A 27,783-nucleotide genomic window follows, 5' to 3' on the forward strand; every position below is an offset into this window, starting at 1 on the left:
AACTTGGCTTTTTCCACCTTTATTACTGTTAATCTTAAACCTACATTGCACTCAGGGTAATCGTAAGATGCAAATCTCTTGCAAGTTGCGGCTGCTCCTCACGAGCAAAATAAAATAAGTGTTAAGTTCACTTTCAGTACCATACGCTTGCTCTACAGGTTCGCAAGAGCCAATGCTCAAACTGTCTCCAATCATGCAGAAATGTCCCGGGAGGCACCTAGGCTTACCTATTTAATTTATGTCAAACACTGCACACACCATGTCGCATACCTACTACCCTCGGAACTTACTAGTGCTTAGTCCAGATGGGTGGCGTTTGGGATTTCATCAACTGGATTGATGTTTGTCACAATAATTTTAGACGTGAAAGCACTACCTCTTTGCACGTCGCCCTTGTGGTGTCGTTAAAACGAGATTGTACTGACTTCCCACCTCGCTAGGGCCTCCTGGTAAGGGTTGTTCATACATCTCGGCAAGAGGGACCTTCAAGACTTCATCACAATGCATAAGCCCAGCATACACACGTAGTTGTATAGCATGCCCACATAGGGCATGCTAAGCTTAGAGTTAGGCAAAGCCAAAACCTTTTAGTTTCGAGAAATATGAGCAGATTCCAAAAATAGGAATACACTAAACCTCTGGCCCACATAGGGCATGTCTAGCAAGTCTAGAAAGGTGTCCCCTGGTTGCCTCAAATCTTGCTAGGGATTTCATCACCGTAGCCCAATGCGCATCGGTGACAGTTCATTCTTACCCAAAACTAGGGGTTATTTCGAACCTTTTGTTTTTTCCAGAGTCATGGTTGCAAACCCATACCATCACTTTCCTTGGATAAACAACCATGGACCCTAGAGGAATGTCCGTCTTACAGTTAACACGCTTAACCAAGAGGCCTACCTTCTGGTCCATCTTTTCAAAAAAAGTCATATTTTCTCTTTGAAACCTTGACCCCTCATTCATCTTCTATCCTGACCATCCTGGTCACAGCCTCTCACGACTCTAGTTTTTCAAGAGAGTCTAGACCCATCCTGACCATTGTTATCGTCAACGAGGCGGAGCTCTGCTCGAATGAATCTGTCTTTTCATACAAAGGTAGACCTGTCCTGACCGTCCTGATCACAGCCTCTCAAGGCTCTACCTTTCAAAAGAATTTGGACCCGTCCTGACCATCGTTATGGTCACAGCGTCCGAACTCTGCTCAAATCAATCCATCTTCTTGTATGGAAATAGACTCTCCATGACCCCCGTCATGGTCAAAGCAACCGAGCCCTGCTCAGGCAATCATGTCCTCTCATGTAGAGATGTGCCCATCTCTATCATCTTCGTGGTCAAAATGTCGGACTTCCGTCCAACTGTCGTCTCAATTAGGGTTAGGTCTTTCTTCAATCTCCTCAGGAGAGATTCCCCCTTTCAGTAGCTATGAGGACAGACCTCGTTCTCAACCCCTTGCACATCCAGGGTTTGTCCAAATTCAGTCCAAATTCAAGAAAAATTGAAAAAAATCACAAAAACATATGTTTTTCCGCATGTTTTACCCTGTTTTTACCGTGTTTTCTGTTCTCTTGTCTCCCTTGTAGGTAGATCATGAACTCAAACGTTTTAGGTGAGTTGGTTCAGCATTATCATTCTCCTCAGATTCATGAGTTTCTTGAGTAGCTCATTGACCCCGATGAGGACTTCTTTCCCCTGCTACCCACCATAGTAGATGAAGATCTGCTCTGAGCAGCCACCACATTCTAGGATCCCAAGTATCATGTCTTCCACATCGGTACAGAAGAGATATGCCAAACAGTTGAGGAATTTCGTACTTTATTGAGAATGTCGTCGGATGGTCCCATAGTTACACCTGTTCTCAGAGGTGGTGTAGACACCCAATTTTGTCAAGGCAGTATTAATGATAGGTGTCGCGAGGAAAAACCTTATGACGAGTTCCAGAGCACCAGTTATGTTTCTCTCAATCTCTCTTTAGGGTTTTTTTTACAAAAGAGAATGAATTTTGAAAATGATCTTATCCCGAGGAAGCAACCGGAAAGCCTGTTTTTACGCAACACCCTTCTTTTTGGCAACCAGAAAGCCTTCATTTACATAGCACCTGTAGACACCCCCATTTTGCTACGCTATAAAAAGCAAAATGATTGTTTGGTTTGTGCCAGTCATCTGCATTAGGTATTGTGGTACCCGATCCCGCGAGAGGGGTGGGGCGCGAGCCGCCGCGCGCTCTCTCTTGGTCTCTCGTACCCACGCGATTGGCGTGTGCATTTTAATGTTGATTTGAATTAATCTTTCCTGTGAACTTGGGATCACTAAGGCAATCCGAATTCCACACGAAAGAGACTGACAGAGTCGCCACCTAGATGTGGGATCTAGGACCCGTAATTAACCAGAAATCTAGACTCGCTACCTGGTTACGAGAATGGAAGGTATGGGGAGTTATCCGCCACATGCACCATTCCTGCCCGATAATCGGTCTTCGATTCCAAAAGCTAATTCTTTTAAATTTATTTTAAATGGCTCATTCAACTCTATGTTAATGTGCGAACTAAGTGACATGCATCCTATGATCTAATTTTAATGTGAATCCTAGATGTGTATCTTGATTTATTAATTTGTCTGGATTCATTCTAAGTGAAAGTTCTCCTAGAATTCTAATTTCATGGAAAATCCTAAGTGATTTGATTAAGCATTTACAAGAAAATTAATATACAAAACACCACAATTTGTTTGTGGTGCCGACTCGCGGGTGGTATGCCATCAGATATCCAAGCTGCCTACGTACCCAAGCCTTACTGGGATCAGAGTCGACGTAGTTCGGTGCACCTAAGCTAAGTTACATATGCCTAACTCAACTAAGACACCGACCTAGACGGGATTGACTGTTTCAACAGTTTTAGGAGAAGTTATTTAATTCAAGTTGAAGATTTTATTATCTTAGGATTTCATCTAAGATGCTATATGATTCTCATCTAAATGCAAATGGTCCCTTAGACTAATGCAGGTTTGCCTTACATCCTAGTTTACTAGGCTTGTCCTAGGGAAAGATTGGGTGACTAGTGTAACTAGACCTATGGCACGGTTGCTATACATAGCAAGCGTCCGTGATGAGGCCGGACTCCTAACTCTAGGACTCCCTAAAACTTAGGACACGACACGACACCGGTGTTCCTAAATTGGGCTCTAAGGGTCCTTACGACGGAAACCGTGATCCAACGGTTCTGAAAGACACAAGACAAATCGATTTAAATTCTCGAGGTTAGTGAAAAAAGGGATGGAAGAGATGATGAAATAGTGTGAGGGAATGAGAAAGATAGAGAAAGGTGCGACTGAACTTGGGAGTGCCAAATTGCCTACGTACCCCGCGATGGGGATCAAGCCACACGTAGTTCCGCTGGCGAGGTTGCTTGGATTTTGGAAAACAGGATTGGTATTTGGATCAGGAATCGGGTTTGTATTTGAGCATTGGACTTGAGATTCAGAAACATTGATTTAGCAATGGGATTTTGGAATTGGGAATTTGCATCAAAGAATTGAGCATATTGGAATCATCAAGGGTTTGAATTTTCGGAATTCAAAGTGGGCGGGCTTATGAGATTCGGCCAAATGGATTCAGACATGCGACTCGGATTGTGTTGGGATATGACTTGGTTGGATTGGGTTAATGGTTAGGGTCAAGTGAGTCGGGTCTAAGTTAGGAGCAAACCCGAGACTAGCCATGGTCTAACTAGGAGGAAGCAGGGTACAAACCAGGGTGCGGACCAGGGTGCACCAGGGTGCGAACCAGCAGGGAACCAGGGTGCGAACCAGCAGGGAACCAGGGTGCGAACCAGCAGGGGAACCAGGGTGCAACCAGCAGGGAACCTGGGTGCAACCAGCAGCGAACCTGGGTGCAACCAGGGTCTAACCAGAGTGCGAACCAGCAGGGAACCAGGGTGCGAACCAATATCGAACCAGGGTGCGAACCAGTAGGGAACCAGGGTGCAACCAGCAGGGAAGCAGGGTGCGAACCAGTAGGGAACCAGGGTGCGAACCAGTAGGGAACCAGGGTGCAACCAGCAGGGAACCAGGGTGCGAATCAGTAGGGAACCAGGGTGCAACCAACATCGAACCTGGGTGCAACCAGCAGCGAACCTGGGTGCAACCAGGGTCTAACCAGAGGCTAACCAGGGGGAAAACAGACCCTACATGCTTCCTAACATGGTTTTTCTTTTAAAGTAAAAGATATGCATGAAAACAGACCCTACATAGAATTGAAATAAATGCCTACCTCTTTGGAAACCCACTTTGTGTTTGATTTTTCTTTGATGTTAATTCCTTGAAGATGATTCCTTGCTTGATAATGACTGCTTTTGATATATATCACCCAACGTATAAAATCACCCGATCCGGCAAGGATGGCCGAACCCTTGAAGAGATGAGGGAGAGGGATGAATTTTCTAAGAGAGGGGTTCTTTTTTCTTCTTCTCTTCTTCCTTCTCCTCTTGGATGGTGGGATGAGAGGGTATTTATAGGAGAATGGGATAGGAGGTTAGGTGAGGTTAGGTGGTTTTGGATGGTTAGGATGAGAGGATGAGGTTAGGTAAGGTTAGGTGGGGTTAGGTAAGGTTAGGTGAGGTTAGGTGAGGTTAGGTGAGGTTTGGATGGTTAGGATGAGAGGAGAGGTTAGGTGAGGTTAGGTGAGGTTTGGATGGTTAGGATGAGAGGAGAGGTTAGGTGGTTTTGGATGGTTAGACCCAGGTCAAGATCTGCCATTGATCTAACGATTTACGGAAATCGGGTCTCGGAATGGAATCAGGGTCCGGGCTATGAAGTGACCCTAGCTTATTTTGTCCCGATTGATGATCCGTAATGTCAGATCAAGATATTAATGACCTAAAACATATAAATCAATGATAGAGGGGGTTCTCACATGGATTTAACACACTAAATTCACCAATCAGGGTATTTTTCAATTTTTCGGATCTAATCATCTCACCAGGTACATCTCTTTATCATTTTGTTTTTTTCAAAAAAATTGAGGATGCATACTTTACCAATGAAATTCTACGGATCAATATATTAGGTTGCATTGTGGTCCTTTGTCGATTAAAGCTACGCAAAATGGTTCTGTCATTTTGACTTTGGTATTCGATGACTACGTCGTCTCTACCAAAGAGGGGCATCTGTAGACACCCACATTTTGCTTTACTTTAACCAACAATAACCTAATATATTGATCCGTAGAATTTCATTGGTAAAGTATGCATCCTCAATTTTTTTGAAAAAAACAAAATGATAAAGAGATGTACCTGGTGAGATGATTAGATCCGAAAAATTGAAAAATACCCTGATTGGTGAATTTAGTGTGTTAAATCCATGTGAGAACCCCCTCTATCATTGATTTATATGTTTTAGGTCATTAATATCTTGATCTGACATTACGGATCATCAATCGGGACAAAATAAGCTAGGGTCACTTCATAGCCCGGACCCTGATTCCATTCCGAGACCCGATTTCCGTAAATCGTTAGATCAATGGCAGATCTTGACCTGGGTCTAACCATCCAAAACCACCTAACCTCTCCTCTCATCCTAACCATCCAAACCTCACCTAACCTCACCTAACCTCTCCTCTCATCCTAACCATCCAAACCTCACCTAACCTCACCTAACCTCACCTAACCTTACCTAACCCCACCTAACCTTACCTAACCTCATCCTCTCATCCTAACCATCCAAAACCACCTAACCTCACCTAACCTCCTATCCCATTCTCCTATAAATACCCTCTCATCCCACCATCCAAGAGGAGAAGGAAGAAGAGAAGAAGAAAAAAGAACCCCTCTCTTAGAAAATTCATCCCTCTCCCTCATCTCTTCAAGGGTTCGGCCATCCTTGCCGGATCGGGTGATTTTATACGTTGGGTGATATATATCAAAAGCAGTCATTATCAAGCAAGGAATCATCTTCAAGGAATTAACATCAAAGAAAAATCAAACACAAAGTGGGTTTCCAAAGAGGTAGGCATTTATTTCAATTCTATGTAGGGTCTGTTTTCATGCATATCTTTTACTTTAAAAGAAAAACCATGTTAGGAAGCATGTAGGGTCTGTTTTCCCCCTGGTTCGCCTCTGGTTAGACCCTGGTTGCACCCAGGTTCGCTGCTGGTTGCACCCAGGTTCGATGCTGGTTGCACCCTGGTTCCCTACTGATTCGCACCCTGGTTCCCTGCTGGTTGCACCCTGGTTCCCTACTGGTTCGCACCCTGGTTCCCTACTGGTTCGCACCCTGCTTCCCTGCTGGTTGCACCCTGGTTCCCTACTGGTTCGCACCCTGGTTCGATATTGGTTCGCACCCTGGTTCCCTGCTGGTTCGCACTCTGGTTAGACCCTGGTTGCACCCAGGTTCGCTGCTGGTTGCACCCAGGTTCCCTGCTGGTTGCACCCTGGTTCCCCTGCTGGTTCGCACCCTGGTTCCCTGCTGGTTCGCACCCTGGTTCCCTGCTGGTTCGCACCCTGGTGCACCCTGGTCCGCACCCTGGTTTGTACCCTGCTTCCTCCTAGTTAGACCATGGCTAGTCTCGGGTTTGCTCCTAACTTAGACCCGACTCACTTGACCCTAACCATTAACCCAATCCAACCAAGTCATATCCCAACACAATCCGAGTCGCATGTCTGAATCCATTTGGCCGAATCTCATAAGCCCGCCCACTTTGAATTCCGAAAATTCAAACCCTTGATGATTCCAATATGCTCAATTCTTTGATGCAAATTCCCAATTCCAAAATCCCATTGCTAAATCAATGTTTCTGAATCTCAAGTCCAATGCTCAAATACAAACCCGATTCCTGATCCAAATACCAATCCTGTTTTCCAAAATCCAAGCAACCTCGCCAGCGGAACTACGTGTGGCTTGATCCCCATCGCGGGGTACGTAGGCAATTTGGCACTCCCAAGTTCAGTCGCACCTTTCTCTATCTTTCTCATTCCCTCACACTATTTCATCATCTCTTCCATCCCTTTTTTCACTAACCTCGAGAATTTAAATCGATTTGTCTTGTGTCTTTCAGAACCGTTGGATCACGGTTTCCGTCGTAAGGACCCTTAGAGCCCAATTTAGGAACACCGGTGTCGTGTCGTGTCCTAAGTTTTAGGGAGTCCTAGAGTTAGGAGTCCGGCCTCATCACGGACGCTTGCTATGTATAGCAACCGTGCCATAGGTCTAGTTACACTAGTCACCCAATCTTTCCCTAGGACAAGCCTAGTAAACTAGGATGTAAGGCAAACCTGCATTAGTCTAAGGGACCATTTGCATTTAGATGAGAATCATATAGCATCTTAGATGAAATCCTAAGATAATAAAATCTTCAACTTGAATTAAATAACTTCTCCTAAAACTGTTGAAACAGTCAATCCCGTCTAGGTCGGTGTCTTAGTTGAGTTAGGCATATGTAACTTAGCTTAGGTGCACCGAACTACGTCGACTCTGATCCCAGTAAGGCTTGGGTACGTAGGCAGCTTGGATGTCTGATGGCATACCACCCGCGAGTCGGCACCACAAACAAATTGTGGTGTTTTGTATATTAATTTTCTTGTAAATGCTTAATCAAATCACTTAGGATTTTCCATGAAATTAGAATTCTAGGAGAACTTTCACTTAGAATGAATCCAGACAAATTAATAAATCAAGATACACATCTAGGATTCACATTAAAATTAGATCATAGGATGCATGTCACTTAGTTCGCACATTAACATAGAGTTGAATGAGCCATTTAAAATAAATTTAAAAGAATTAGCTTTTGGAATCGAAGACCGATTATCGGGCAGGAATGGTGCATGTGGCGGATAACTCCCCATACCTTCCATTCTCGTAACCAGGTAGCGAGTCTAGATTTCTGGTTAATTACGGGTCCTAGATCCCACATCTAGGTGGCGACTCTGTCAGTCTCTTTCGTGTGGAATTCGGATTGCCTTAGTGATCCCAAGTTCACAGGAAAGATTAATTCAAATCAACATTAAAATGCACACGCCAATCGCGTGGGTACGAGAGACCAAGAGAGAGCGCGCGGCGGCTCGCGCCCCACCCCTCTCGCGGGATCGGGTACCACAGGTATTCTTGCATTTTAGGGTGAATTTCACCTCATTTTAGAAATTTTGAAGTTGATTCGCAATCCTAAAGGTCTCTAAGGGGTGCCATTGATCTCTCGAAAATGAAAATTCTAGTTTCCAATCAAATAAGAAAACCTGCTATTTTTGGGTTTCTCAGGGTTTCCTTCATTTTTGCCTATTTTAGCACCTTGGGGTATTTTGGTCATTTTCAGTGTGTTTCATTTGATCCCCGGGGTATGTCTAAGTAGTTATGGGTTATTCCATGAATTTTGAAAAACTTGCTATTTTTAGAATTCCTCAGGGTTTTGGCTATTTTTCATCGATTTTTTGCACTATAGGGGTGTTTTGGTCATTTCTAATGTGTCTCATTTGACCCCCAAGTTGTGTCTGAGAAATCTTAAGTGATTCCATGAATTTTGAAAAACCTGCTAAGTTTAGAATTTCTCAAGGGTTTCACTTGATTTGGAAATTTTGAGGGTCAAGGGCATTTTGGACATTTCAGGGAATGCCAAATGATCATGTTTGATCTTGTCCACCAGGAGAAGCGAACTTAAAAAGTTGCTATTTTGAAGGTTTTCCTTGAAAAGTTTCTATTTTTAACTTTCCCCTTTAGGGGTAACCCAATTTGAAAACATTTTTAGTTGCCTTTAGGTGTATCTATCAAATTAGGGCATTTTAGTCCAAAAAATTATTTTTTCTAAAAATGGTGGCTCTATCATGAGTTGAGGGGTGCACCATGAATGTCAAATGGGTTGAGTTCATTCATAAAAATTTGGATTTAATGAGATTTTATTGAATTTTTATTAAAAAAAATCCAAAAAACACTTTTAAAAGGCCTATTGGACATGAGCCACATGGGAGACCCATGTGGAGTCACTCATGTGGGGTTGGCCCACATGGTTGGGCACCCCACATGGGTGGCCCACATAGTTGGGCGCCCAAGATGGATGAGGTGGGATGGTGATGTCATATTTGATGTGTTCTGAAAACAAAAAGAATGAAAAGGAGGAGTTTTAATTAGAAATGGCTAGTATGGTCAGGTTAGTAAAACGGTCATAACTTTTTACCTACTTGTCCAAAAAATTTGCTAATATACTTGTTTCGAATGACTCAAAAAGATATACAACTTTTTAGTCTACAAATTTTCTTGATCCTACCCTTAAATAGGTCAAAAATGAGATCCAATGTTGGGCAGTCCTTTTTGGACGGGAATATTTCATATATATGTTATTTCCATTGTGTGAAAGCTTCTAGAAGAGTCTTGAAAGATCTACCTTATATAAAATAGTATGCCTTGGTGTGCAAGTAATCACAATTAGAATTCAAGTTGATTTGGAAACTAAAAGGAAAGAAAGATAAGGAAGAGAAATAAGAAACTAACTAATGTGAGACTCCTCACAAAGGAAACAACCTATTCTTTGCAAACCCTAGCTTTTTCTATAAAGCAAATCAATTCAACCTTGGGAAAGGGCTGAAAAATTCGTTCAACACTCTCCACCCTTCAAGAAAATTCATCCCACTTCTTTTTATGCCACAATTCATCACTTTCAAGTATCCTCTATAAAAACACACTTGGATATCTTCTTCTTCTCTTCAATATATATCGATTTGGGCTATATTCTTTGGTCTTCGGGTTTTCTAAAACATATAAAGAGCTGGACAAAGCGTATATCGTGGATTACCAGCCTTAGAGACAAGGATTCGCGATCAACGGTAGGTTTTCTTCCTTTTTGTTATCTAAGAACTAGAAAAGCATGTTTAGGGTTGTCTTTCTTTCGTTTTCTTCATGTTTTTTGTTCTGAATCTCATGAGAAGTTATCTTCCATGATCTAATATGATTTTTGATGGGTCAATTTACTTTATTACCGGTTTTGGTGAAAGAAGAACCATGTTATATGTGAAAATTGGGTGTTTAACCAATTAGGGTTTCAGGTGGCTTTTGAATCATTTTACAAAGCAAGTGTTCAAAACCAAGGATTTTTTGCGAAGTTGTATTTTCTGAGTTTTAATAAGATTAAAAGAACGCTAGAAATATAAAAAAATCAGTAGAATTCATTTATTTTGATAGCTTTAAAATTCGATCAACCAATTAGGGTTTCAAGTGGCTTTTGAATCGTTTTACAAAGCATGTGTTTCGAAACCAAGGATTTTTCGCAAAGGTATATTTTCTAAGTTTTAATTGGGTTAAAAGAACACCAAAAATCTAAAATTTCCAGTAGAATTCATTTATTTTGATGACTCTAAATTCGAAATTGTACGAAGTTTTATTCCCAGAATCCTTTTAATAATTAAAGATCATGTAGAAATTTTAAAGATTTTGAGTTTATTTATTATTTTTACTAGAAATTTTAAACAAAATCACTGGTTTCATATATATAAAGGAGATACCACCAAATAAACTCTTCAAAAGCTAAAATTTCGCAGTAAGATGATTTGGCCCAGCAATATCATATTGTGAATTTGTATGGATTTGTGTGCATGTTTTAATATTTTTATTGATTTTAAATTAATTTGATTAGAACATAAATAAATCTGTTAAAAATAGTAAACTTCAGAAATAATGGTGAAATTTGATCAGAACATATTCTCGTAAACGTTTGGTTTGATTTGGAATTCGTTTGCTATGTATTGCTTTGTAATATCACCAATCTGGCCTAAAATTGGTTAAATCAATTAAAAATAGAATCTTAATCTCCAAAATTGTGAAAAATTCAAGAAGAACATAATTTTACAGAACACATCATATCCCAAAGGTTTTGGAATAGAGAACTTATTTTGCTAAGGGTTGCTTTGTAAAATCACCTACCTCGCCTGAAACTGGTAAAATCAATTAAAAATTGAAATTAATTCAAAGTATCATGAGAATTTTCAGAAAACTCTAATTTTTCATCATGTATTCAACCGTTAAGCCACAAAAACAGAAACCATAGGAATCATTGATCTCCTTCGTAAACTTGCCATATAAGGATAGTTTAGATGCCAAGGTGGCATTCGTAATCGTATCCTAATTGCGATCAATCCTTGACAATTTGCGCATCTAAATTATAGTATGTTGTTGGCTCTGAGATTGTAGTCCATGGAAATCCTGAGAAACATGCCAGACAATAATATACTATAACTTATATGTTAAATTGTTCAAGGGTGGAAAGCCCGATTCCCTTCCATGTAAGCAACCAAGGGATGAAACTTGTCAGCCTTAGAGCCATTGGTATTCCTTAGATTTTAAGAGTTAGAAACCTTTAAAGAACTGAAAATCTTTAGCTTCACAATCTGGGTTAATCAAACCCATGTTTTTGGAACCGTTGGATAATGGTATCACCTCGTAAGAACCCTTAGAGCTGATTAGGAACACTTACGTCACGTTGTGTTCTATGTTTTAGGGTGTCATAGAGTTAGGAGTCCAGCCTCATCACGACCGTTTGCTATGGATAGTAACCGTGCCATAAATCTAGTTACACTAGTTAACCCATCTCCTTATAGGACAAGCCTAGTTAACCTTTTGCACTTAGATAAGACCATATAGCATCTTAGATAAAGACCTAGGATAATAAAATCTATTCAACTTGAACTAAATAATCTCTCTTAAACTGTTGAAACAGTCAGTTCAGTCTAGATTGGTGTCCTAGATGTCTTAAGCATGCAGCTTAGTTTAGGTCACCGAACTACGTCGACTCTATCCCAGTGAGGCTTGGGTACATAGGCAGCTTGGATGTTTGGATGACATTCCTCGCACGAGTCGGCCCCACACACAATTAGTGGGGTTTTTAAGGGTAGTTTTTTATTTCTTCTCTCATTTAGAACCGTAAATTAAATTGATTAAATCACTTAGGATTTTTTTTCAAATTAGAATTTTATGAGAACTTTCACATAGATTGAATCTCAACAAATCATGAAAATTAAGATACACATTTAGGAATTACATTGAAATTAGATTTTAGGATGCATGTCACATAGTTCGCACATCAAAAGAGTTTAAATGAGCCATTTAAAAGAAATTCAAGAGAGTTAACTTTTGGAATTGAAGACTGGATTACCGGGCAAGAATGGTGCATGTGGTGGTAATTTCCCATACCTTCCATTCTCATAATTAGGTAACGAATCTAGACTTCTGGGATCGCAGATCATTGCAGTGTCACTTATGGGTCCTAGGTCCCTTACCTAGGTGACGACTCTGGTCATTCTCTTTTGCGTGAAATTCGGATTGCTTTAGTGATCCCAAGTTCACGGAAAAGATGAATTAAATCAATAATAAAAAACACACGCCATTCACGTGGGTACGAGAGACCAAGAGAGGGAGGCGGGTCGCGCGCCACCCTCGCGGGATCGGGTCACACAGACTGGCGACTCTGCTGGGGACCACCTAACTTCATTAAAATTTTAAAGGATAACTCGTTTGAACTTATTTTAATTGGCTCATGAAAACTCTATCTTATATCTAATATGCTTGATAGATTAGTTTGTCTGTTTTTCTTTATTTTGTCATCACATTATACTGCAAACTTAATCTAACAAAATCTGAAGGCATAACAGAATCGTGAGAACTTATTGCACACACTTACATCACTTGCATCATTATCCTTGCATCTCACATGCACACACGTCCTATTTAGGAATCCGGAGTGTTATCTAGCATGGTTGACTGGGATTTCATCACCTAGTGCCTCTGTGCTAGAGAAGTATTCCACTCTTAGCCTAGTACCTTTATGATGCGTAAACGGATCCGTTGGTTCACGTGCTCCTACTCTTGATACCGGTAGAGTATATCAAACACAGATTCGCGCTAAGAGAATTCTTGGCCTTACCCTTAGATTACCCCATACTTGCATACAATACGAACACACGTGCATCACGTGTGTGAGCCTAGATTAGAATATCCTACCCATTGTGTCTAGATTAGGCCGTAGTCCATCTTTTAATGGCTACGATCGGTTTTAGGTACACAAACAAAGTCAAGAGTCGAGATCCTTTTTTCACTCCGCAAGATTAGGATTAGGATTGATGCCTTCAGGTAACACCAATAAGATGTAAGAAGATTAAAAGCTTTCCCTTTGGGATTAGGATATAAATCTCATCTTTCTCAAGATCTCATAGGATTAGTCTCTTCTTGATCAATCCTTAAAAGCAATCTTGTGTGATTCCGCCTAATCTTTTGATCACGTGTCTATCGTTCTCTCCTTATGTGAGTCAATCATGTTTTTTATTCTTTCTCTTAAACAGCAGGAACAGTATTTCAATCATTTGATTAGGCAATCCTGATGATCTAATCATACTTGTATCCCTAGTCCCTTCCAACTGTAGAGGCAACCCATTTCAAGATCATCTCCTATACCCTTCAGAGTTCGTTCTGATAGTCCTTAAACTAGGGGCATTCCCCTGCATGGTCACGTCATCATTGTCACATCTCACTCATTTTAGGATTCATTCTATCCTCCCCTATTGCGTGCTTAGTCAATAATCACTTTTCATTCTTTGAGAAGAAACACTCCATGAATGTCCAGCTTATACATCGTGTTAATAGTTTTCATGTCAGGACCTTTCACCATTAATAATCCTCAAGTTTTTCGGGTTCATTCATCCTCTCGGTTGGAGAAGGGGTCAATACCACTTCCCATTTCAGAAGCCATTGCTTTGCCTTCGTCTCCTTCCATACTTATGGCAGACTCTATGGAAAATTCCCAGCTCTCTTACATCATGGAAGCTTTGACCCAGCTCGTTCAGCAGATGAAGGAATTGAAGAAAGAAAATCAATTCATCAAAGCTCAACTAACTGAGAAATTTGGTCCAACCACTGTTGTTTCTAAGGGAAAGGTCCTAGCTTCTCCATTGTTATGGGGTCGGAAGAACTAATTGTGAATCTCTCTAAACAGATGGTCGTTCTAACACAAGAAGTTCATTAAATGAAGCAACAAACACAGACGAATTATTCTCAATCTCAGGACTCCGACCACCAGGGTGATAGAGCACAAAGTTTTGTTATATGGAACTCGGCCGGTCAAAGGTCAAAAGAACTTCTCAGGCCTCTAACTCATGAACATGACCAAGGAGAATCATTCAAAAAACCAAGAAGGGAATTCATCAATGATCCAAACCAGATCCGATAATTGAACTTAGTAGTAGCAGCAGCAGTGGCAGTGATTCAGATGACGGAAGAAAAATTGGATGTAGTGTTGCCAGATGGATTCCTCGATCCCTTGCCACTAGAAGAACCAATGAAATATTATCAGAATCATCAATGCGTTGTGAACGCTGCAACCTTACCTCCACGGGTCCAAAAATCAAAGAGACTGCAACGCATGGGGCTTATAACCGAGGCAATTTTACTTCAAAAAATATCAGGGAGCTACAAAACCCTATGGTTTTCAAATACAATCAATCAAGGGCTGCACCTCGACCACAGGATCAGACAGAATTTACTCCTCTCCCTCTTCCACCATCTTAGATACTCAGGCAGTGTCTAGCCTCAGGTCATATTACCCTACCCGGCATTAGGGCTCCTCCTAATCCTTTACCGGCAAATTGGAGAGCAGACCAACAATGGGAATACCATGGAAATCCCGGCCATCTCACTGACAATTGCGTTGCCCTAAAACTCAGGATCCAAAGGTTGCTCGACAATAAGGGCCTTGCCTTCCAGTAAAGACCCAGTACTGTCAATAATCTTGTGCCGACTCATGCAGTGCCACCACCAAGAAATCTCATCCATGGCTGCGATTCGAGGCTGAAACTGGCAAACCATAGAACCTTTAGTATCCCTTAGATATTTAGGAATCGAAAATCCTTAAAAATAAAGAATCAGTTAATCTAAAAATCACCAATATCAACAAATTGAATTAACTTAATCAAAGTCTTAGGAGCCATTGGATTGCGGTCTCCTATCGTAGGAACCTTTTAGGGTCCCTTAGGGACACTTACGTCACATTGTGTCCTGGTTTTTAGGGAGTCCTAGAGTTAGGAGTCCAGCCTCATCACGGCCGTTTGCTAGGGATACCAACCGTGCCACAGATCTAGTTACACTAGTCACCCAATTATTTCCAGGACAAACCTAGTTACCTAGGATGAAGGTTAACCTGCATTAGTCTAAAAGACGACTTGCACTTAGATAGGACCATATAGTATCTTAGATGAAGTCCTAGGAAAATAAAATCCTCAACTTGAATTAAATAATTTCTCTTAAACTGTTAAAACAGTCAATCCAGTCTAGATCGATGTCCTAGATGAGTTAGCCATAAGTAGCTTAGTTCAGGTGCACGGAATTACAATCGACTCTGATTCCAGTGAGGCTGGGATACGTAGGCAACTTGGATACTTGAGTGGCATACCAAGCCCGAGTCGGCTCCACATATAAGTGGTGGGGTTTTGTATATTAATCCTTAAATTAAAAGTAATTAAATCACTTAGAACTTTCCATGAAATTAGAATTTTAGGAGAACTTCCACTTAGATTGAATTCAAACAAATTAAGAAAATCAAGATAGACATTTAGGAATTACATTAAAATTAGATTTTAGGATGCATGTCACGTAGTTCGAACTTCAATAGAGTTAAATGAGCCATTTAAAAGAAATTCAAGAGAGTTAACTTCTAGAATCGAAGACCAAATTATCGGGCGAGGATGGTGCATGTGGTGGTAACTCCCCATACCTTTCATTCTCGTAACCAGGTAACGAGTCTAGATTTCTGGTTATTTATGGATCCTAGATCCCTCATCTAGGTGGCGACTCTGTCATTCTCCTTTGTGTGAAATTCAGATTCTTTTAGTTATCCCAAGTTCATGGAAAGGATGAATTAAATCACACTTTGCTAGGCTCGACGGCTTACCCCTGCCCTTGTGGGTACTGGGTTGCACGTTTGTCTGCACCCTATGGCTTGGATGTTGCCGGTTTGGTTGGATAATCAATAATAAATATAATAAAAGACATGCGTCAATCGCGTGGGTACGAGAGACCAAGAAAGAGGAAGGCGCTCACGGGCCATTCCCCTCTCGCGGGATCGGGTCCCACAGAAGTTGTCTCACCTTCTTTGAGCTCGTTTGTGAACGATGCCTCATTTTCTGAGTCCATTTGTGAATGGTCTCATATCCTCTTTAAGCCCGTCTGTGAACGGTGTCTCATTTTCAGAGTCCATTTGTGAATGGTCTCATATCCTCTTTGAGCCCGTTTGTGAACGTGTCTCATTTTTCGAGTCCATTTGTGAATGGTCTCATATCCTCTTTCAGCCCGTTTGTGAACGGTGTCTCATTTTCCGAGTCCATTTGTGAATGGCCTCATATCCTCTTTGAGCCCGTTTGTGAACAGTGTCTCATTCTTCGAGTCCATTTTTAATGGTCTCACATCCTCCTTGATCCTGTTTGTGAACGGTGTCTCATTTTTTGAGTTCATTTGTGAATGGACTCATATCCTCTTTGAGCTCATTTGTGAGCGGTGTCTCATTTTCTGATTCCATTTGTCAATGGTCTCATATCCTCCTTTAAGCCCGTTTGTGAACGGTGTCTCATTTTCCGAGTCCATTTCTTAATGGTCTCATATCCTCCTTGAGCCCGTTTGTGAATGGTGTCTCATTTTCGTAGTTCATTTGTGAATGGTCTCATATCCTCTTTGAGCCCGTTTGTGAACGGTGTCTCATTTTCCGAGTCCATTTGTGAATGGTCTCATATCCTCTTTGAACCCGTTTGTGAATGGTGTCTCATTTTTCAAGTCCATTTGTGAATGGCCTCATATCTTCTTTCAGCCGGTTTTTGAACGGTGTCTCATTTTCCTAGTCCATTTGTGAATGGTCTCGTATCCTCTTTGAGCCCGTTTGTGAACGGTGTCTCATTTTCCGAGTCCAATTGTGAATGGCCTTGTATCCTCTTTGAGCCCGTTTGTGAACGGTGTCTCATTTTCTGAGTCCATTTGTGAATGGCCTCGTATCCTCTCTGAACTCATTTATGAACGGTGTCTCATTTTCCGAGTCCATTTGTGAATGGTCTCATATCCTCGTTGAGCCCGTTTGTGAATGGTGTCTCATTTTTCGAGTCCATTTGTGAATGACCTCATATCCTCGTTGTGCCCGTTTGTGAACGGTGTCTCATTTTCCGAGTCCATTTGTTAATGACCTCATATCCTCTTTGAGCCCGTTTGTGAATGGTGTCTCATTTTTCGAGTCCATTTGTTAATGGCCTCATATTCTCTTTGAGCCTGTTTGTGAACGGTGTCTCATTTGCCAAGTCCATTTGTGAATTGTCTCTTATCCTCTTTGAGCTCGTTTGTGAATGGTGTCTCATTTTCTTCTAAAATCCGTTTGAGAACAATGTTTGTTCCTTCTTTTCAGAATCCATTCGAAAATGATATATCATTATCTCATTGCCCATTTGTGAATGGCACTACATCCTGATTATCTTTCATTCTAAGTTGCGGGATTTTCGCTCTTAGATTGAATTCATTTCTCCATTATTCTGAACTACCAGCTCATGGTGGAAAGAATGAATGATTTTTTATTACATTCTAATTCTAGGACTTCGTTTAGGGTCTTGCATTAGGTAGTATATGTTTGCATTTAGGTTGCATTGTGTGTAGTGAATCGTTTGCTGATTAAAGCTATTCAAAATGGCTGTCACTTTTGCTTTGGTATTCGATGACTACGTCATCTCTACCAAAGAGGGGCAACTGTAGACACTCCCATTTTGCTACGCTTTAAAAAGTAAAAGGTTTGCTTGGTTTGTGTCAGTCATCTGCATTAGGTATTCTGACATTTTAGGGTGAATTTCACCTCATTTTAGGAATTTTGAAGTCAATTCGCAATCTTAAAGGTTTCAAGGGGGTGCCATTGATATCCGGAAGATGAAAATTCAAGTTTCCAATCAAATAAGAAAACATGTTTTTTTTGGATTTCTCAGGATTTTTCTCATTTTTGCCTATTTTTGCACCTTGGGGGTAATTTAGTCATTTCCAGTGTGTTTCATTTGATCCCCAGGGTAGGTCTAAGAAGTAATAGATTATTCCACGAATTTTGGAAAACCTGCTATTTTTGGAATTCCTCACGGTTTTCCCAATTTTTCATCACTTTTTTGACCTATAGGGGTATTTTGGTCATTTCTATTGTCTCCCATTTGACCCCCAAGTTGTGTCTGAGAAATCTTGAATGATTCCATGAATTTTAAAAAACTTGCTAAGTTTAGAATTTCTCAAGGGTTTCACTTGATTTGGAAATTTTGAGTGTTGAGGGCATTTTAGGCATTTTCGGGGAATGCCAAATGGTCCTGTTTGATCTTGTCCACCAAGATAATTGAACTTAAAAAGTTGCTATTTTGAAGGTTTTCCTTGAAAAGTTTCTACTTTTAACTTTCCCCTTTAAGGGTAATCAAATTTGAAAACATTTTTAGTCGCCTTTAGGTGTAACTATCAAATGAGGGCATTTTGGTCCGGAAAATTATTTTTTCTAAAAAGGGTGGCTCGATCATGAGTTGAGGGGTGCACCATGAATGTCAAATGGGTTGGGTTCATTCATAAAAACTTGGATTTAATGAGATTTTATTGAATTTTTATTAAAAAAAAGTCCAAAAAATACTTTAAAAAGGCCTATTGGACATGAGCCCATATGGGAGACACATGTGGACTTACTCATGTGGGTTGGCCCACATGGTTGGGCTCCCCACATGGGTGGTCCACATAGTTGGGCGCCCTACATGGATGAGGTGGTATGGTGATGTCATATTTGATGTGTTTTGAAAAAAAAAAGAATGAAAAGAAGGAAGAGTTATAATTAGAAATGGCTAGTTTGGTCAGGTTAGTAAAACGGCCATAACTTTTTACTTACTCGTCCAAAAAATTTGCTATTATACTTGTTTCGAACGGCTCGAAGAGATACAGTTTTTGAGTTTCTGACGTTTCTTGATAATGCCTCTAAATAGGTCAAAAAAGAGCTCCAACGTTGGGTAGTCCTTTTTGGACGAGAATATTTCATATATATGTTATTTTCATTGTGTGATAGCTTCTAGAAGAGTCTTAAAAGCTCTACCTTATGTAAAATAGTATGCCTTGGTTTGCAAGTAATCATAATTAGAATTCAAGTTGATTTGAAAACTAAAAGAAAGGAAAGATAAGGAAGAGAAATAAGAGAAACTAGCTAATGTGAGACTCCTCACAAAGGAAACTACATATTCTTTGCGAACCCTAGATTTTTCTATAAAGCAAATCAATTCTACCTTGGGAAAGTGCTAGAAAATTCGTTCAACACTCTCCCCCCTTCAAGAAAGTTCATCCCACTTCTTTTGGGCCATAATTCATCACTTTCAAGTGTCCTGCATTAAAGCAACTTGGATATCTTCTTCTCATCTTCAATATATATCGATTTGGGCTATATTCTTTGGTCTTCAGGTTTTCTAAAGTATATAAAAGGCTGGAAAGAGCGTATATCTTGGATTACCAGTTGTAGAGACAAGGATTCGCGATCAACGGTAGGTTTTCTTCCTTTTTGTTATTTAAGAACTAGAAAAGCAAGTTTAGGGTTGTCTTTTCTTCATTTTCTTCCTGTTTTTTGTAGAGAATCTGATGAGAAGTTATCTTGCATGATCTAATATAATTTTTTATGGGTTAATTTGCTTTATTTACCTATTTTGGTGAAAGAAGAACTATGTTATATGTGAAAATTGGGTGTTTAACCAATTTGGGTTTCAAGTGACTTTTGAATCGTTTTACAAAGCAAGTGTTTTGAAATCAAGGATTTTTCATGAAGTTGTTTTTTTTTATAGTTTTAACAAGATTAAAAGAACGCTAGAAATCAGAAAATTTCAGTAGAATTCATTTATTTTGATAGCTTTAAAATTCGATCAACCAATTAGGGTTTCTAGTGGCTTTTGAATCGTTTTACAAAGCAAGTGTTTCGAAACCAAGAATTTTTCGCAAAGTTATATTTTCTGAGTTCTAATTGGATTAAAAGAACACCAAAAATTCAAAAGTTCCAGTAGAATTCATTTATTTTGATGACTTTAAAATTCGTTCAAAAAATACTCAGAAATGGGAAATAATTTGAATAAAAATTCGTTCATGTATCAAAACAATTCGAAATTGGACGAAATGTTGTTCTCTAAATCCTTTTGATATTTGAACATCATAAAAAAAATTTCAAAAGATTTTGAGTTTATTTATTATTTTTACTGGAATGTTTAAATAAAATTACTAATTTTGATATATATAAAGGAGATACCACAAAATAAACTCTTCAAAAGCTAAAAATTCATAGTAAGATGATTTGGCCCAGAAATATCATATTGTGAATTTTTATAGATTTGTGTGCATGTTTTAATAGTTTTTATTGATTTCTAATTGATTTGATCAGAACGTAAATAAATCTGTTAAAAATAGTAAAATCCAGATATAATGTGTGGAATTTTTAGTAGGGCTTTATATTATTATATGAATGTTCTAGTAAAAGTTTGGTTTGATTTGGAATTCGTTTGCTATGTATTGTTTTGTAATATCTCAAATCTGGTCTGAAATTGGTTAAATCAATTAAATATTGAATTGTAATATGTAAAATAGTGAAAAATTCAATAAAAACATAATTTTACAGAACACATCATACCCCAAATTTTCTGGAATAGAGAACTTAGTTTGCTATGGGTTGCTTTGTAAAATCACCTATCTAGCCTGAAATTGGTAAAATAAATTAAAAATTGAAATTAATTCTAAGTGGCATGAGAATTTTCAGTGAACTCTAATTTTTCATCATGTATTCAATCCTTAAGCTACCGAAACAGAAACTTTACGAATCATTGATCTCCTTTGTAAACTTATCATATAAGGATACTTTAGATGCCAAGGTGGCATTCATAATCGTATCCTAATTGCGATCAATTCTTGACAATTTGAGCATGTAAATTTTAGTATGTTGTTGGCTCTGAGGTTGTAGTACACGAAAATCCTGAGAAACATGCCTGGCAATAATATACTATAACTTATATGCTAAATTGTGCATGGGTGGAAAGCCCGATTCCCTTCCATGGATGCAACCCAAGGATGAAACTTGCCAGCCTTAGAGCCATTGGCATTCCTTAGATTTTAGGAGTTAGAAACCTTTAAAGAATTGAAAATCATTAACTTTACAATCTGGGTTAATCAAACCTATGTTTTTGCAACCGTTGGATAATGGTATCACCTCGTAGGAACCTTTAGAGCTGATTAGGAACACTTACGTCACGTCGTGTTCTAGGTTTGAGGGTGTCATAGAGTGAGGAGTCCAGCCTCATCACGGCAGTTTGCTATGGATAGCAACCGTACCATAGATGTAGTTACACTAGTTAACCCATCTCTCTATAGGACAAGCCTAGTTACCCTAGGATGTAGGTTCACTTGCATTAGTTTAGGGAACATTTTACACTTAGATAGGACCGTATAGCATCTTAGATGAATTCTTAGGATAATAAAATCTATTAAACTTGAACTAAATAATCTCTCTTAAACTGTTGAAACAGTCAATTCAGTCTAGATTGGTGTCCTAGATGTCTTAGGCATATAGCTTAGTTTAGGTCACCGAACTACGTCGACTTTAATCTGAGTGAGGCTTGGGTACGTAGGCAGCTTGGATGTCTGGATGACATTCCTCGCACGAGTCGGCCCCACACACAATTGTGAGGTTTTTTAGGGAAGTTTGTTTTTCTTCTCTCATTTAAAACCTTAAATTAAATCGATTAAATCACTTAGGATTTTTTCCAAATTAGAATTTTAGGAGAACTTTCAGATAGATTGAATCTCAACACATCAAGAAAATCAAGATACACATTTAGGAATTATATTGAAATTAGATTTTATGATGCATGCCGCATAGTTCACATATCAAAAGAGTTTAAATGAGCCATTTAAAAGAAATTCAAAAGTGTTAACTTTTGGAATTGCAGACCGGATTACCAGGCAAGAATGATGCATGTGGTGGTAATTTCTCAAACCTTCTATTCTCGTAATCAGATAATGAATCTAGATTTCTGAGACCGCAGATCGTTGCAGTGTCACTTATGGGTCCTAGGTCCCTTACCTAGGTGACGACTCTGGTCATTCTCGTTTGTGTGAAATTCGGATTGCTTTAGTGATCCTAAGTTCACGAAAAAGATAAATTAAATCAATAACAAAAAGCACACGTCATTCGCGTGGGTACGAGTGACCAAAAGAGGGAGGCGGGTCGCGCGCCCCCCTTGCGGGATCGGGTTCCACAGCCGCCTTTTTCCTGCAAACCGAAGGATACTTTGTCTCCCAAACCCAAGTAATATTATATTCATTGGAAAGTACGCGGAACGACGAATCCAACGCACCTGACCACGTGTGAATCAGAATTCAAACGAAAAAAGTTATGCGCATTTTAAAAAAATGAGCGACAAAAGAGGCAAAAACCACCAAATTCGTCCAGGGCGAAATTGAAATTCGCCTAGGACGAATTTTAACCCCTGTTTATCATCAGCTTGAAGCCCAGACCCGAGCTAATAGAATTGTGCAATTTCTTGGTCTAGAGAAAACCTCATTCTATATCTCGGACCGTATTTTCAGTCAGTTCGGAGGGCTACAAACCGAATGTCTGCATGGGGGTTTTCGAACTGAGTTTTATCGGGGCATGCGAGGCAAGACTTATTGCGGAGTGTCTGAAGCGTATTATCAATGGTTGATTGAAGACATCGAAAATCGTAAGCCTAAGAATGCCAAATTGGAGGAAAAAGATGATTGAGATTCTTCATCTATCTTATGTCCTAAGCATCTTGTTGTTCAGAATTTCGTTGTTATGACCATGTTATCCTTTATGTTACCAGTTTATCTTTGTAATCAGATCAAGTTTTATCAATGAAAGTGTGTTTGTTTTCTCTTATATTTATTTGATCAGAATGTCTTATTTCACTTATCATGTATTTAATCTAATATGTTCATTTCCATCCAGGATTCTAAAAGGGAGCAACCATCACTCCAACAAAAGATAACCAATCCAAACCTAACCTTCCTCTGTCTCTAGACTTGTTCGTCACTTCCACTCACCTGTAACATCTAGAGAGTCCTTATCCCCTACCTTGGAATTACCCAATTCACCTGAATCTTGTTCAATGGCTGATCCTACTGATATTCTAGTGAGCATCCAAAAGATGATGAAAAACTTGACTCGAGATATAGCAGGATTAAAAGAGGAAGTCACTCAGTTGAAAACCCAAAATACTGACAAAGCCTCTACTTCTAGAGGGCCTGCCATTCAATATCCCCTACCACATTTCCTAACCCTGCTAGACCTGCTATCCCTCCTATGAAAATTGATTTAGACGAGGAATAATATGCCGAGGAGTATTGTGCCCCGCAGATGAATAAGGAAAAAGAATTATTCGATATGAGCGAGAAAATGGCTCGTGACATTGAAAGCATGAAATTTCAAGGGCCCAAAAGGTTCGATATTTCTAAATTCCTGATATCCCCCAGTGCTATATTCCCACCAAAGTTGAAGGCACTAGACTACGATAAGTATGACAGAACTGGGTGCCCGAGAAACCACATCAGGTGGTTTATTACTCTTTCTCAGCAGCATGGTCTGAACCGGGATCAGATGACCCAATTGTTTCCTATGTCTCTTACATGAGTGGCTAAAAGGTGGTTTTTAAGACTGAAATCCGAAGAGGTTAGGACTTTGGAAGAGATCTCTAACCGATTTGTTGAACAATTTTCTATGGAAGAAGGGATAGAGGTTACTAAGAGAGATTTAAAGCCGTTGAAGCAAGGTCTTCATGAGACCTTCACCTCATTCATCAGGCGCTGGAGGCGCAAGTCTGCACAGTTGAGTTAGAGGCTTTCTGAGGAAGATCAGATTACGTTGGTGATCAAGAGCCTATCCTCCCAATATTTTCATTTCATAGCATCCGAGTTTCGATCATTTGATAAAAACCGGTACCCAGACAGATGATGCTATTGCTAAGAGCCTTAGAGCCAAGACTTTGACTGATGTTCGAGAGGGTAAGAGGCCTATGGTCCCACCTAAGGAGGTCCATGCAGTCAACTATGTTAAACCAGCTTTCAGACAGGAGGCCATGCCAGCAAGGAAAATGTTTTTAGACAAATCTATCCAATCCCTTACCCTTTAGCCATGATATTGAAAAGGCTGATAAGGGACAAAAAGATAAAACTTTCGGATATCAAACCTGTGCCAAATCCATTGCCCTCATACTGGAGACTAGATCTATATTGTGAATATCACAGAAATTCAGGTCATTTGACTGAGAACTGTCTAGCCTTGAAGCATGCGGTCCAGAATAGATTGATAAGAAAGAACTCGCTGTCGAAGGGCCGAATATTACTCAGAATCCTCTTCCAAACCATCGAACTATTCCTCCTCCTGCTATTAATGCCATCTTTGTAGATGAGCCCATCCTTGATCCCTCTACTCTTATTTGCGCTATCATGTCAGATAAAACATATGTTTTGAAGTTTAACGATGAAGAACTCAAAGATGTGAAAAAGAAATAGCCGTGTGTGTTATCGTTTAGCGACACCGAACTTACCGAGTCCTCTTCATCTCAATCTTATGTGCTTCAAAGTAATAACATGGAAAAAGAAAAGAAAGCTTCGTATGTCTTAAGGATGGAAGACTTTGAAGAGGAAAAGGTCAGTGGAACTTCTTATGTTTTAAGAATAGAGGAAGACGAACTGTTGTTGTTAGATGATCAGTGTGACGAGATGGGTCACATGACCAGGGGAGAGCGAGTCTTTAAACCTCCTGAGCTGAGTGCTGAAACTCCAGCAGAAGTTGTAAGGGCCAGTGAGAATCAGAGAAGAACAGACTTGTAATAGAAGAAGACGATGACAATCTTTTGAAGCAGTTAAAGAAGATCCAAGCCAATATCTCCATTTAGGGTCTCTTGATGTCATCCTCCAAACATCGGAAGGTTATGCTAAAAGAACTGAAAGCAGCTGAGGTGTCTGTTAACTTAACTCCTGGTGAGCTTGTCAATCTAGTCACTATGGCCAGGGCAGTGAAAACTTTATCATTTACAGATGATGATTTGCCACCAGAAGGGAGAGACCATATGAAACCTCTTAGAATAACTGTTATTTGCAACGAAAAGAAAGTACCCGAAGTACTTGTTGATAATGGGTCTGCACTGAACGTATGCCCACTAAGCACAGCAACTACATTGGGTTTCGAACCCGAGAGCTTCATTCCTTCAGATCAGGGTATTTTGGCCTATGATGGGACTAGGCGTGATGTAATAGGGACCTTAGTAACTGAAGTGCAAATAGGTGGAGAGGAATTCGATATTGAGTTTCAAGTTTTGGACATTAAGGCCTCCTTTCTGTTGTTGATTGGCCGCCCTTGGCTACATAAGGTTGGGGCTGTCCCGTCCACGTTATATCAGAAATTGAAGTTCATCTCAAAAAACAAGGTGATAACTGTTAAAGGGGACCCTGACCTAGAAGTGGGACAAATATCTCAGAAACTCTTTGTTGATAACTGAAATTCCAAGGGTGGTCCCGAGTACGACAACTTATGAGGAGTGAGAAATTAGGTTGCTAACAAGTTTTAACTCTTTTGAAAACTCAAACCCAATTTTGAAAATTAAGAGATCAATAATAAAATTCAAGCACACAAGTTAAGTCTAAAGTGCAAATGCAAATAAAGAGCAAGAGTAAGAGAGATTGCACCCGAGATTTAAAGTGGTTCGGTCCTCCAAACGTGAGGCCTACTCCACTCCACCAACCAAACCCGTTGATGGCTTCACTATCCGATCTTCTTAACTTCGGCGAAGTTCAATGCCGATTACAATTCCGAATGCCTTTAACCTTGGTGGCAATCTAAACCACGGAGAGTGGGCTACGCTTCTCCGAACACTCGCCCGATACAAGGTCTTTGAATAAGAAAGAAAGAGCAAAAAATCCCTCACAAGGGTTTACAAGAATTGTAGAAGATGTACAAATTTAGCCTATGATCCAAATCCTAAGCTTTAGAGGATGAGAGGCATAATCAAGTTTGATTCACTCTTTGGATGTTCAAATGGAGTTTAAGAGTGTTAGGATTGATGGTCTTGAAGTTTAGAATGCCCATATATATAGGAAAACCAAAATATGACCGTTCAGTGGCATTGTGGTAATTCCTGAGAAAATTCCCAACGGCTATTTTTCCGACCGTTATAGTGTTCTCGGAGTTCCGAGAAAAAATCTCGGAGTTCCGGGAATACACACAGAAGTTGAAAAAAGTCTACTGGACCATTTCTCGGAGTTCCGAGAATTCTCGGAGTTCCGAGAATTTCTCTCGGAGTTCCGAGAAGCCTATTTCATGCAGATTTTCATTTCTTATTTTTAGGCTTCCAACTTAACACCAAGTTGGGATTGCTATGAGGGTTACAAGGTATTGGAACTCCACAAAGACAATCACTTATATATTTAGGGTGTGTGTTTATTTACTTAATTATGCCTTTCAAAATCCTAGACTAGGATTGGATCTTAATACAATCTAATATAACTTGATCTTCAATGGATTCTTCAAGTCTTCATTTGTCTTGGACTTCGATGTCTTTGGCCTTCATGATGTGGTCCAATGAGATCTTCTTGGCCTCAATCCAAGCAATGTTGTCTTAGCACCAATGTGATCTACAACTTAGACAATCAAACACATTAGTGATCATAAATTACTTGTGTATTGGAATCATCAAAATAAGATGGGAATGCCAAGGTGGAAACCATTGGGCTTACAATCTCCCCCTTTTTTATGATAACAAGCACAAGAGATTTTCCAATTAAAAGCATACATATTTTCCTTACACTAGAGTTCTCTCCCCCTTTGGCATCAATAAAAAAGATTGGGGTAAAAGAGAAACAAAGGGATGAAATATTCAATTTAAAGCTCCCCTTTTTTCAAGGAAAAAGACAAACCTAGAACTCCCCCTATTTAGAATTTTTATTCAACATAAGAGGGAATATTTTAATTATCCATAGAAAGATATTCAATTTTGGAGCAAGCCCCTAATCTAAGCACATATGATGAAAATCATATGGGGGCCTTGGGAACCCAAGATTTCTTGGTTCCAACACTATCCCTAATCTTAGATGCACATTGAAATTGGTAATGATCATTTATTCCACAATAATGGCATCTAACATGAGGGTTAGATACGCTAGTCCTATCATATGCATGTTTAGGTCTTTGACTAGTCTTCTTTAAAATTATGTCAATAATTTTGTCACCATTTAGGAATCCATGGAGACATAATCTTAACCTTTCATTTTCATTATGAAGATGGGTTATTTGATTTAGAAAATTATTAAATTCATCTTCATAAGATTTGGAAGAGCTTGCCACATCTTGGAGTTTTGCAATTTGGCAAGTTTTCTCATCCAAACAACCCTTAAGGGTTTTAATCTCAAGTTTAAATTTTTTAAATTGAGCTTGAGATTTGGAAGAAGATTCATTTTTCAAAAAATTAAGTTCATTTTCTAATTTTGAAATGGATTTCTTTTGAACTTTATTTTTAGAAATTTGAGAGTGCAAGGTTGAGCACAATTCATCATATGATATTTTTTCACTATCACTACTAGATGAATAACACGAAGGGTTAGAGTTTACCTCATCTTCATGGGTGAGTGCCATGAAGCAAAGATCATCTTTCTTTTCTTCCCCTTCGCTTGAACATTTGCCCGAGGTGCTCAAAGCATCCCAACCGGCGGCAAGAGCCTTATGTTTCTTCCATTCCTTCTTTCCCTTATATTTTGAGG

At 39.6% G+C, this 27,783-nt stretch overlaps 1 protein-coding gene across 1 annotated transcript; it reads left to right on the top strand.

Annotated features, from left to right (window-relative positions):
* The first annotated feature begins 24,935 nt into the window (after window positions 1-24,935).
* Window positions 24,936-25,529, top strand: LOC143853934 (uncharacterized). Its single transcript, XM_077363629.1, has one exon. The coding sequence runs from the start codon at window positions 24,936-24,938 to the stop codon at window positions 25,527-25,529; it is 594 nt and encodes a 197-aa protein (XP_077219744.1).
* The last annotated feature ends 2,254 nt before the right edge of the window (window positions 25,530-27,783 follow it).

Source organism: Tasmannia lanceolata, unplaced genomic scaffold, assembly GCF_043159265.1.
Source record: "Tasmannia lanceolata isolate RefF3 unplaced genomic scaffold, GAP_Taslan_0.1 ptg000020l, whole genome shotgun sequence".
NCBI lineage: Eukaryota > Viridiplantae > Streptophyta > Magnoliopsida > Canellales > Winteraceae > Tasmannia > Tasmannia lanceolata.

What these genes read in the sequence shown, in the direction of transcription:
- LOC143853934 (XM_077363629.1), top strand. Translation starts at nt 24,936, where the DNA reads ATGTCATCCTCCAAACATCGGAAGGTTATGCTAAAAGAACTGAAAGCA.